The following is a 13,530-nucleotide window of genomic DNA, read 5'->3' as shown; positions in this document are numbered from 1 at the left end:
CCCATGTATTACAGGAAATGTTGATGCCTTCCATGACCTTGATGTATAGTCAGTAAAGAATGATGATAGATATTGATATCTTTAAAACAACAAAATGTAATTTAACCTGAGATTTCTTCTCCACACACACACACACCCCAACTACTCCCTTTCCTTTCTTGCTTTAAATTACAGTTTGCAAGATGAATGTACATAGACGCTGTGAAACAAATGTGGCACCAAACTGTGGGGTGGATGCAAGAGGAATAGCTAAAGTTCTTGCAGATCTTGGCGTCACTCCAGATAAGATCACTAATAGTGGAACAAGAAGAAAGAAGGTAATCTAAAGAAACCCTTTAAAACAAGAACTGGTAGCTGTCTATTCTACATTGTGAAATAATGGTACCTTCGGTTTGTCAATCTAGAAGTGCATACAGAAATGTACACTCATTCCTCCACGTTCGCTGGAGTTAGGGGAACAGGCCCCCTTGGCGAGTGTGAAAAAACAGCAAATAATCTGAGAACACCTCTCTGGGGAATTTCTATGTTCTCCAGTGCAGCACTGTGGTCAACGTCTGCCAGACACTGACCATAGAATTACACTGAAGGAGCTACAAATGTCTAGTGGAGTGTTCTCTTAAGAATCTCTAGGTCCTTCAGTGTGACATTTGTTTAAAGTTATCCATAGAGTTGCGCTGGAAGACCCAGATATTTCTAGAGAGAACATATTAATAAAATGTGTGAATAATCATATCCATAAAACTCAAAGCTGCAAATGTGGAGGGACGAGTGTATATAAATGAAAAACGTGTGCAAATACACAAACACATACTGATCAGTGGGTATAGAAATGCAACAGAATAAGAAAGCCATTGAGAAAACAACAGGGCTGGGAAATGTTCACAACTCTAAATATCAGTTTGGACTGAATATCCTAAAGGCACCAGATCCCTTCTGATCTTAGAAACTAGGCAGGGACACCTGTGGTTAGTACTTGGATGGGGCACCAACAAATACCAGGTGCTATAGAGGAAGGAACTGGCAAAACCATCTCTAAGTATTCCTTGGCTAAGAACACCATATGGAATTCATTGGGTTGTTATAAGATGTTAATAGAGAAGAACACACAAGCTAGGAGGGACTCCTAGGAAGGGCAAGATTCTGTTCTTTTCTTTCCCTCCTGCTGAGTGGGAACTATTTTGCTCATTGAACTATGTATGTAGCCTTTGAAGTAAGCTGAGGACAAAGGAGGAAAATGGTAGGAGGAAAGAGAAACAGAGACATTTTAAAAGCAGCTGAAAAGTGGGATAGCAGAGGATTAGTTAGGACTGTCTCTGCCAGATGGGAACAGTTGGAGGGTACATAACAATACATGTGGAACAAGGTTTTTTTTTTCTTTGTTTGTTTTTGAGGATGACTTACTGTGTGAGAAGGAGAGGTTTAGCTTTACTTTCTTTAGCCACCCCTTGAAAATCCCTCCATACGTGCAGATAGGAACATTATATTTTTAAAAAATTCCCACTGATGCAAAAGGTTCCTAATCATATGAGAAGCCTGGGTTTTTTTGAGCGGGGTAAGGGCAGCAACGAAAGAAAAGGGCAAACTTCCCATCGCTATGCATGATAGTGTTCCTGAAATTCCCTCTTTGCCTACAATTACATAAAGAAAATAGAAGACAGAGCTTCATGCTCTGCATTAAGCAGAACATGCAACTTGTCCTTTCGACTGATTTGACCTCAGTCATAATGAAGTCATGAAGGGCTTTATTATTTTTCAGTTGTCAGAAGGGATCGTTCTTGTCACAAAGCCATGTAAACATCAAAGCCACTACTTTGATGTCCCCTTGTGGGAACACATGTGAACATAAATAATTCTTATCTAGTTGAAAAACTGGCATGAGATCATTGCTTGCCAGATGTTCCTCCCTACCCTCTGTGATCTTCCAATGATGGAAATGCAATGAGAAAACATTCTTCAGAAAGAGAATTCAATTCATCAGATGTTTGCAAAGACGCTTCACAGGAGGTAATCCTTTTTACATTGGGGCAAAAATAAATAAATTGTGGTCTATCTCATACACACTGTAATACCAGTACCAAGAGGACCACATAGTTTCAATGTAATCCTTTATATGTCTGTTCAGAAAAAAGCCCCACTGATTAATGTAGGAATTTTCTCTCAGGTAGGTATGTATAGTATTTTCAGCCTCTGCCTCTTATAGTCTTACAGCTGTCCTTAGAGAGCCTCCTCTGTGGATCTTAGCTCTTTCTGAGTGGGGTTTCATAAATTCTTCATCCTGTAATGAAAGAAAAGATGTTGTATTTGACTATGCAGGCCCTGCAGTACACTGCATCTAATACTGGTGGAATATAAATCAGTAATTTAGGCTTAGAATTCAGGGCAGGCAGCCGGTCACCAAAAATGCGTCTTATGTATCTTGGTTTTTAGTGATATGTGGCTATATAGAGTTTTATCAAGATTTATTTATGTATTTGGAAATCATAGTTTCATTTAATGTGCTCAAAATAAAATGTTCTCCAACACGTTACCGTAAGTTTTCAGGACAATCAGGATACAAGCACTTCTTTTCTAATCTTGAACTATAGTGAACTGGTGATTCAATGTGTTCAGTGGTCTTCCTTTGTTTGTGTAGATGCTTTGTTATTTGGAATAGTATCCTTTCCAAGGCTTCTGAGAGTGGGTTCAAGTTCCAGTGAAAAAGCTTTTCAGGTTGAAAAAGTTTGTTTGTTCCCTCATGTGTTTATGGGAAGTGAAGCAATACTAAGACATTGCTACCTACAACCACTATCTTGTCCAACTTCACTCTCTGACCCACACTCAAAGGATGCTCCCCTCCTGTGTTTTGTGCCCCTTGACAGCCAATCCCAATCAAAAAGCTGTGGCTGCTCTCGGAGATAAAGAAGTTGGTAATGAATTCAGAAAGTTGGTCATCTGAGCCATGGAGGTATGGAGGAAGAGCAGCAGCTCCCCATCTCCTCCTCCTCCTCTTCCTCCAGCAGCTGAGGCCACAGTGGGCTGATGACCTACAGCTCTCTTTTTCCAACCACTGTTGTCATTATCAGAAGACTTGTTTTACCTGTGGTTGCTTCCACTTCTACACACTGGAACTCCTTTTGTTCACTGGTGGCTTCCTTTTCTTCTTTTGGGCCCCAGTCCTGCTCTGTCTTGCAGCAAGGATGGGCTAGCTAAACATCTTTCATATTTTGTAAAAAACAGAATTTTGTATATAATTATTATTTTCTTTGGAATGCACCAATTTTACACTAGATGTAAAAAAAGGGCAACCAATGACACTCCTGAGAAAGACAGAAATATGTGCAATATAGTTGGGTTCCAGGCCCCTTTCTGGACTTCTAGACCATGGTAATTTGTACCAGCTTCACCTCCGCACACTAGCCCTGGTTCTTTGCTCACTGATAAAAGTTGTATCAGAAGAACACCTTGCAGTGGTTAAGTATCTCTGTTGTTGGTCTATTCTTAGCTTGTTCCAGGTGCAGAATCTCAACCTCCAGTTCCTGGGTCTTCACCAGAAGATGACAGGTCAAAGTCAGCACCAACATCCCCATGTGATCAAGGTTTACGAACTTTTATTTTATGAATGCATAAATACTACAATAATCTCACATTGTTGTTGTCAGAGAGTCACCCTTCATAGCTCTCTCTGCCATGTCAGGTTAGGTCTGCTTAGCTGTGCTTTAGCCATGTTGAGAGCATGAGTGTGTGAAGAGGGAATGAGCAGCTGCGAGGGATTGTTGTGTGTGAATCAGTCATATACTGCCTGGTACTTGTGAGAAAGAAATGTGGAAGGGAAGAGGGAAGTGAATCCAAAGTGGGTGTAGAAGTCAAAATTAGCTTGTTAATTCAGATCTGTCAAAGGATGGGCTGCTGTGCTGATCTTTCTGATAAGCTCTTTCTGGTTTTACCCATGAAATGTGTTCACTGAGTTAGAAAAAGACAGGGTGTTGCAGTTGTGCTCTTCTCATTGAACTGAAGCACTGGAATGACTCAACTCAGATTTAGCAAAGAAAATAACAGGAAACATTATCATTATTATTATTATTATTATTATTATTATTATTATTATTATTCTCTTTCAACCGGAGCTCCTGCAGCCTTTTTTGCACACTGAATCTTGTTGGCTGTGAGTTAGAACAAGAGCAGATTGTGCCCAGTTAAGATTTTTCAAACAAATTGCCACTTTATCAAGTGACCGCCTTCCAGCACTGTGGAAATTACATGGAAATAAATAACAATCAGTATTGGAAACTGAGGTTACAAACACTTCTAAATAGTTACAATTTTCCTGAGCTAAACTCTGTCTTGTGCATGAACAAGAGGCAATTAAGGGACTGGCTATTTTGGATAGATTCAAGAAGGGATCTACTATCAATTAGGATCTCAAAATTCTCTCCATGGTTCTCTTTTATGAAAACAGAACATTTTAGAACCATGTATTTCATCAAACTCAAGCCATCTACCCTACATATTGTCTTCACTAAACCGCTATTTCATGTAATAACCACAGTTTTTGATGGATGCCATAATATGGTGCTTTTTGAAAACAGACTATGTATTTGCAGCCAATGTCCGGTGGAGTACATTGTGCATCACATACTAATTTGTCCTTTGCGTAGCAACCCCAGAGACAGGTTCCTAACACCCTTGCTGACAAATGGAAGTGGAAACTCTCTTGTAGGATCAATTCAATTTCTTTTGAGTGAAACCAGTGACTATGTAACATATAAAGTGACCCTTTTTGTCTTGGCTGCAAAAATGATTAGAAAGAGAGGGTAAGAGTAAATTGCCACAAATTGCCATGGAAACTCAAAGTATTAAATTGATTTCATGTAGATGACTTAGAAATTTACCTATAACTTGAAAGATGTTTTACCTTCTATATTAGCTTGGCAATAACTTTGGCTACTGTGTGTTAAATTATGGAGTGCTTTTTTCACTTTTGTTCTTTTTAACTTAAAAGTTTTGGGTATTTTAAGCTTTTTGCCATAGCCTTGGCTAGCACAAGAAACATATTGATGCTGATGAAGTCAGGGTCATAGCGTAGCTCTTCCAAATATAGAGCTGTTCTATGCACACTAGTGGCAGTTTGTGGCTTGTGTGGCAGTGTAGTGATGAATCTAGCTTGTGTTTTCCCTTTTTAAAAAAACTATCCAAGGTGCTGGGTGCTATCTTCAAAATAGATTCAGCACCTTCGATAGTGTGGACAGAAACCCTGAAAGGAGTCACCACTGACATGGGATCCATTAGCAGCAACTCATAGAGAGTAGGGCAACCTCATTAAAAAGAGAGCACGAGCTCTGTCCCTTTAACGGTTGTTTAGAACCAGATGGCGCTTTCATGACTAGGAGCTTTAAGGGTAAACCGTTAAAGTATTTGTGTGAAAAAGGGGAGCCTGACATTTCTCACAGTGTTCTAGAATGGAAAAGCCATTCTCTCTCTCACACACACACACAACATACATACTGGGTTCTCCAACAGTAAGGAACAGTTAGACTCTGACAAAGACAATGGAAAAACCCCTCTGAAGAAATTTCGCTAAGAAAACCCCATGATAAGTTCACTTTGCGGTTTCCATAAGTTGGAAAGGCAACAACAATGATTGGAGAGACAAACAGAAATAGGGAACTCAGTAAGGTTTGAAGTCTTGAAGGAAAAGGGTGCTATTGCAGAAGCACTATGATTCCACTTCAACTGCCATGGCTACTTCTTATGATGCATAGTTTGGTAAGGCATTAAAGCTTTCTGGCTCAGAAGTCTAAATAACCTTTCCCAAAACTGCAAATCCCAGAATTCCATAGGATGTTCTCGTGACAGTTAAGACAGAATCAAAGTGCTATAATTGTATAGTGTGAAAAGGCCCTAGATGGGCTTCAGTTCCTCTAGCTTGCCTTTCGTCTCAGACTTACACTTTCCCACAAGGCCCCACAGTTTCCAGCTCCCTTGACACCTCAAAAATTATAAAAGTGGAAGTTAAACTAAACCTCAAGAGACCACAGTCCTTAGTGGCAAGGGTTTTGCTACAACAATTGTTTTTAAAGCAGAAGTGGGAATAATGTGGTGAGACTGCATGCTGTTGGAGTCAAACTCCCACCAACCCTAACCAATGTAGCCAATAGTACAAAACGCTGAGAGTTGCAACCTAGCAACATCTGGAAGGTTGCATGTTCCCCACCCCTGTTTTGAGGTTTCAGGCACAATGGATGCAAAAACATCTGAAATGGTATTGGGAAAGTTATCTTTTTGGACTGCAACTTCCCAGATTCTCATGCCCACATGGATACTCTTGGCTGCAGGATTCTGGGAGTTGTAATCAAAAAGAGCATTTTTTCCAAGCCCTCATTTTTTTATGCTTTCTCCAGAATTTATATAATATTGCAGACACAGCTGTGATTTCTGTAAAAAAAAATTTACCTATCTACCTTTGTGTCCTTTTCATTATTGATTTAATATTTTCACAGAAATTAAAGAGCTTGAAAATAACATTAGGAAAGCATTGTCATTTGATAACCGAGGAGAAGAACACAGGGGAGCAGCAACAACCTCAACTGACAACCAACTCAACACTCCTGGCGAGAATGGAGAAAATGGAGAGGTCAAACCACAGACGAAGCGCATGGGCCTCGAAGAGTTTAACTTCATCAAAGTGTTAGGAAAAGGCAGTTTTGGGAAGGTGAATAGCCTTTTGTTTGTTCTCTGTGTTTAAAATATCCCATGATGAAAGGAACAAGGGAGGTTGTGAATGCTCCTGCAGATGCCTGCTAGAGCCAGTATAGGAGTAAGCATGGTGCAGTTTATCAGGGTCTGTACATGACCCCCAGGGCCAACAGGCTTCTGAAGAAATGACAAACAAATGCGGGAGGTGGAGGCAAATAAAGCTCCCTCAGAAGTCTCAGAAAGGCCATGTGCTATTTAAAGCAGGGACCAGTCCCTTCTAACCCACTTGAAGGTCACACTTACCCAATAATATTGGTGTTCTTCAGAGTTCTTCTCAAAATTGTGACTTCCAGACATCATTTTGAGAGGGACTCTTGACAATAACAGAGATGTTTGAAGATGGTGAGGAATTCTGGAGGGATTGTGGAGCTATTTCTCCACACTCGTTTTATGGTGATGGAGGCTTCCTGCATGGTTTTAAATACCAAAATAAAATAAAATAAAATAAAAATAATAAAAAATCACCTGAAAATCATACCAGTTTCATCCCTCCAAAAAGGTGGAATGAGGTTGGTGGACTTTGGCAGACTGCTGGGCTGAATTTTCTCCACCCCCTGATTTAAAGGCTATTTCAGAATTGCTTTGAGCAGGACCCAGCAGTGGATCCATTTCCCGATGGGGGAGCTGAATTTCCTTTCAGTTTTATAGTTTTATTTCCAAGTACTGCAGGAGCAATCCTGGTGTTGGAGATGTACACAGAGAGGTTTTATACCAAGAGAGTTCCTGTACATCTTGGGCCAGCTGCTAAAGTAGCAGTCACAGATCCAGGAGTGGAATCGTTGGCCCTGCCCCTCCAAATCACCAGCTGGCCCTGGTCACGGTGTTAGGCCGGAAATAGTTATCATTTTCAGTCAAACCATTTTTCATGGTGAAGGGGCTGGAGAGCATGTGACCCACCAAGGACTAGGAGAGGACAAAAACGAGCCCCAGTTTACCAGAAGTGGTCCAACCTTACTATACCATGCACATTTTCCAAAGGCAGAATTGAGCTAAGCTCATGTTCTGCTGGTAGGACTCGTTTTATCAAGAGAGCATGAATTGATTCCATGAATTAATTCTGCCTTGTCCCACACAAAATCTACTCTAGAAGGTCAATGAAGTATGTTTGACAAAGGCTACAGGATGGAAAGAGAAGGAAGGGGGAAAGGAGACCCTCTCATAAAACAGACATCTGCTTGTACAAAGTAGAATTCTCTTCTATAGCAATATGTCCTCTGAGCCAGCTGTGTTCTTCTTGGCTTTATTCACATTCACTCACACGCAAACTCACACCACAGAGAGAGAGAGTGAGAGAGAGTTTCCAGGGGTGTCAAGAAAAATCCACATTTTTCTGTGGAAAAACATCTTGTGCAGAAAATCCCATCTTTGAGAATACCCCCCCACACACACACACACATTGTGTGTGTGTGTGTGTGTGTGTGTGTGTGTGTGTTCTGGGTGAGTGTGCAGAGCTCTGTCTTAATCTGCCTATAGCTGTCAAAACTGTGGGGTTTTGAAAGAGTAATTGCAACAGGGAGAAAATTATTTTAAATATTTCTTCTTGCTGGCAAAGGTGAATGATTACAAGGATTTACACCTGTGTTGGTCATGCTGTCTGGAGCTTCTGAGAATGGGAGTCCAAAAGATCTGGGTAGCTGTGCATATATTCCACACACACACACACACTTGATGTAAAGGATTTAGGTGCAGCAAACCAAGATCTAAATCCCTGCTCAAACCTTGAGTCTCCTTGCACAAGTAACAGTTTCTGAAGTTCCCTTATATCAAAACTTGATGGTTCTTTGAACATTTTTTAAAAGTAACAGATGGCATCCTAGCACTGAAAAGAACTAGTCATAATTGATACCAGTGTATTTTCTATATAGCCTAAATTTGTGTAGAGTGCTCTCATTTCTAAATTGGATTACTTTATTTTATTTTTTAAAATGTCAGTGTTGCATTATGTTTATTAAGTTGAAAGTAGGTGTGTCAATTGAAATGCTAAGATACAGTCGGTGTCCTCTGCTGCTGTACCTGAGTGTAGAAAGTGCTCAGTAGGAGGGATGACATTTATTCTCCCTGAAGGCAATCCTTGCTTCACATTCCCATTTTGAAAGTCAAATGGTTTTGTTTTTCAAATTGTCAGCCATGCAAACTCAACAAGGCATGAAAAAGTCTATTTATTCAGCCTCCTACTGCTACACCATAAAGAGGAGTTGTAGAGGTGATTTAATGATAATGGAAGTGGCAATCTTGAATCTCATTCTCTTGGCTCCATTGGGCTGCTGGCTTGTAGTGAAACTTGATTATTTTCTACTTTTCTGAACAAGGTGCATGGTGATCATTTGAAATCTAAAGTACCGTAGCTGTACGGCTGAGATGTCTACAATTGCGACTGGCCGAAGACATTCTGTTTCCTCAGGCAGAGTAACAGATGACCCCACCTACAGCCACCCGATTTAAACTGTGTAGTATCCAAAGTTAGCAAAATTACTTTGGAACCTTTGGCAAAGTATCTTTTAATCACTTCTCCATAATGGGCGATCAAACCGAATAATGACAAATTTAATAACAATTTTCAGCTCTTTCATGATACTTCAAATGTATCATCTAAGAAGATTACCTCATTGTGTCTGATGTGTTACCCAGAGAATGAGGGTGGGGAACTGGGAGAACCTCAACAATAGTCAGCATATTTCAGATGTTGGGGAAATTAGCTTTTGCAAGAGGCTTGGGTTACCTTGGATTGTTTGCCACCCGTATATACCAGTGCATTTTAGCAGTCTTTTTAGTTTCCTTTTAATATTGTCTTGTATGTAGCATTTCCATTTGATTTTGCCTGGTTCAGTTTGTAAAATATAGGTACACTGATGAGTGAATTAATGGTGATTTTTTTACTTGGTTTTAGGTAATGCTAGCTGAGTTGAAAGGCAAAGATGAAGTATATGCAGTAAAAGTTCTAAAGAAAGATGTCATCTTGCAAGATGATGATGTGGACTGCACGATGACAGAAAAACGGATTCTGGCATTAGCACGGAAACATCCCTACTTAACACAACTTTACTGCTGCTTCCAGACCAAGGTGGGTTAACTAAATATTTCTTCTTACTGGCAAGGGTGAATGATTATAAAGATTTATACCTGTGTCGGTCATGCTGTCTGGAGCTTCTGGGAATTGGAGTCCTCCACAAAGAATCTATCTGCTAGTCCATGAAAGACAGTTCAGAGAAGTGCATCAGAAATACAATATTACTTATGCTGAAATAAATTGGATGGAATAAATAAATGGATGCATATCCGGAAAAGTAATCCTGTGATCTGTTTGATGAAGGAAATAATAGCATATGTACAGCTGATTTGGAGGACCTTTCTTTTTTGGGGGGAGGAGGTACTGCTTTCAGAGGGAAAAAGCAAAAAGTTTAAATCCTGAGACACAAATGGGGATTTTGTGATGCTCCAGATTTTATTGGAATCCAGTACCCATCACTGATGACCATTGGGCATGCTGGTCAAGACTCATGGAAGCTGAAAACCAACAAGATCTGGAGGGCCATAATTTTCCACACCTGTCAGATACATTGCACTTATGAAAGCAAACTGAAGCAACCAGGGCATGTTTATGTCAGATAAGTATGGGTGGGACAGCAATAGATGTTGAAATAATCTAGGCTCTTAGTAGACCACAAGCTAAACATACATCAGTAGTGTGATGCAGCAGCCAAAAACAACAATGCAATTCCAGACCCCATCAACAGGAATATAGTGCCTAGATAAGGACATTAATAATAGCACTCTGTTCTACTTTGGTCAGACCTTACCCTGAATATCATGTCGAGTTCTGGGCAACACAATTCAAAAATGATATTGACAGGCTGGTATGTGTCTAGAGGAGGGTGACCAAGATGGTAAAATTTCTGGAAACCAAAGCTTATTAAGAATGACTTAGGGAGCTAGTTATGTTTAGCTTGGAGAACACAAGATTGAGAGATGATACGGTAGCCAATTTTGAATATAGGAAGGGATGTCATGTAGAAGATGAAGGAACCTTGTTCTCCATTGCTCCAGAAACTAGAACATAAACCAATAGATTCAAATTACAAACAAACAAACAAACAAAAAACACTCCACCTAAACATTAGGAAGATGCTCTTGACTTTATGAGCTGCTCGACAGTAGAATATCCTTCCTTGGTGAATTATAGACTCTCCTTCATTGGGTGTATTTAAACAGAAGTTGCGTTTTAGACTGTATTCCTGCATGACAGGAAGTTGGATTAGATGTTCGTTAGGATCCCTTCAAACTCTATGATTCTTACAGAGCATCATCTGAGCACTCAAGAAAGCTGTGAGGGCTTTAAAAAACACATCAGTTCTGAGTCAGGCTTCGATGAAAATTCTCATTCTTAGTCAGTGTCAAGCAAAACTGGATCAGCTAGCATGATAAGGGACTTGAGCAGCTTAAAATGACAGGATGGAAGACTTAACAAGATAGGGCAAAGTCCATCATAAATTAGCAACTAAGGGGCTTGACAGACGGGGAGAAAGGGGTGGCAGATGCAATCCCTTTCTGCCTCCAACAGAGGCTGCAGCAATCAAACGGTGCGGCCTCCGGGAGCCCTAAAAAGAACCCGCTCCCAGCAGGTTCTTTTTAGGGTGCATGCAGGGCGCCATTCAAACCCTCGCGCACACCTATGACATACTGATGGTGCCCTTTGAATGCTGCACCATGGATTTAGGCCCCCGTGTGGATGGAGGCGAGCCATGATGGCACTGGCAGAGTGTGGTAGGGCTCAGGAGCATGCAGATGCTCTGATCTCCCGAGCCCTAAAATTGGCTCCAGGCCGGTGCATAGCACCAGTCTGTACCAGGCCTAAATTTAGCTGAAGGCAGCAAAATTTGACTTGATTGTGTGTAATTTGGATTCCCAGTAATTTCTTGGGAATATAACCATGAAGAATCTTTCCCTGGATTATGCTTCAGATGTTTGAATGGAAAAAATGTAACCCTTCTTTAAAAAAAGTGGATTTTCCAGGGATATCTGACTTTCTTCTTCACTTGCGCTTTCAGAGTAAAATTATCACATATATTATCTGAAATCAATACCTCAATAAAATTCATGTCTCTTGACATTCTGGAAGGGGATCTTTGTAAGGTCTGTTATGAACTGTCTGCATTTGCATCTTCCGGACTAATGTACAGACCTTAACCTAGCTCCAAAACACACTGCAGAAATAAACCAGTTTGAGACCACTTTAACTGCCCTGGGAACTGTTGTTCTGTGAGACATTAAGCCTTCTCTGTCAGAGAATTCTTATGCCACAATAAGCTCCAATTCCCATGATTCCTTAGTACTGGGCCAGGATTGTTAAAGCAATCTCAAACTGGATTATTTCTGCAGTGTTGTTTTGAACCCTAGTTATCTAGTGGTTTTTGCATATCCTAAAAATTTACAGGACAGTTCTCAGCTCTAAAATGTCATAAGGTACATTTACAATACATATTTTGAGGGGATGAAACAATGTTTAGAGATGAATATTTGTTGAAATGGTTTTGGAATTTTTTTATTTTTTTTTTGTAAAAACAATAATTATCCAAATTACAATATATGGGATGTATTTATAAGGGAACATGAACTGAAAACACATTTATATGTCATCCTTACTCTAACAATGGGACACGGTGGCTCAGCAGTTAAGCCGCTGACTCTGATGATTGCCAGTTCAAGGCCCAAGTACCACAGGATGGAGTGAGATCCCATCACTAATCCCAGTTTCTGACAATCTAGCAATTTGAAAGCATGAAAAAGTGCAAGTAGATAAATAGGTACCACTTTGGCAGGAAGATAACAGCGTCCCCTGCAGTCAGGTTAGCCACATGATCAGAGTTGTTTTTGACAATGCTGGAACTTCAGCTTAGTAATGGAGGTGAGCACACACACCCCTACTGTTGGATACGACTTGACAACCTTGCCAAAAGGGAAACCTTCACTTTTACTTTTAATAGCTTTTCTCAACCTGTTGGCCTTCAGATATTTCAGACTCCTATAACCCCCAAATATAGTCCATGGTAGCTCAGGCTCAAGCTTGCATTAAAGTGGGGGGTAAGCCCGAGCATTGCCAAACTGATAGCAATGCCAAACTAAGCTCTTTAGTACAAACTTAGTTAGTGGATGTGGAGACAGATACAGTCCTTTCCCCTTCTCTTCAAAATTGTTGTTGTTGCTATGTGCCTTCAAGTCAAATCCAAAGTATGGCAGTCCTATTCTAGGCTTTTCTTGGTAAGATTGATTCAGAGGAAATTTGCTATTGCCTTCTTCTTAGCTTTCCCTGGAGTGGATTTCCATGGCTGAGACTTGTTGTTACCTGCCTTTGAGTTGACTTCAGCTCATGGCAACCATGTGGATGAGACATCACCATGACCCCCTATTCTTAACCTTTCTGCTCTGGTCTTGTAGGTTCAGGCCCCTGATTGAGTCCATCCATCTGGCATGCAGTCTTCCTCTCTTCCTGCTGCCCTCTACCTTTCCCAGCATTGTTGTCTTTTCCAGTGCTTCATGTCTTCTCATGATGTGACCAAAGTACGACAGCCTCAGTTTGATCATCCTGGCTTCCAGGGAGAGTTCAGGCCTGATCTGTTCTATGGCTCATTTGTTTGTCCTTTTGGCTGTCCATGGTATTCTCAACACTATTTACTACCACCACATCTCAGCTGAGGTGATTTCTTTTTATCTGCTTTCTTCACTGTCCAGCTTTCACATCCATACATGTTGATGGCTTGGACAATTTTAGCTTTAGTGCTCAGCTGTATATCTTTACTCCTT

The 13,530-nt window shown here is 40.5% G+C and overlaps 1 protein-coding gene across 1 annotated transcript in view; it reads left to right on the top strand.

Moving 5' to 3' along the window:
* LOC149310541 (protein kinase C epsilon type) overlaps window positions 1–13,530 on the top strand; it is a 433,141-nt gene that overhangs the window by 323,227 nt on the left and 96,384 nt on the right. Inside the window, exons 7-10 of the mRNA XM_089529148.1 lie at window positions 175–317; window positions 3,482–3,575; window positions 6,477–6,688; window positions 9,620–9,793. Coding sequence (XP_089385274.1) covers window positions 175–317; window positions 3,482–3,575; window positions 6,477–6,688; window positions 9,620–9,793 — 623 coding nt within the window. The remainder of the gene's footprint in view (window positions 1–174; window positions 318–3,481; window positions 3,576–6,476; window positions 6,689–9,619; window positions 9,794–13,530) is intronic.

The sequence above is a fragment of the Sceloporus occidentalis genome, unplaced genomic scaffold, assembly GCF_023333645.1.
Source record: "Sceloporus occidentalis isolate IW3139 unplaced genomic scaffold, rSceOcc1.0.p SCAF_6, whole genome shotgun sequence".
NCBI classification, from domain to species: domain Eukaryota; kingdom Metazoa; phylum Chordata; class Lepidosauria; order Squamata; family Phrynosomatidae; genus Sceloporus; species Sceloporus occidentalis.
Note: the sequence above shows the minus strand (reverse complement) of the source record. Positions and strands in the feature narration are given on the sequence as shown.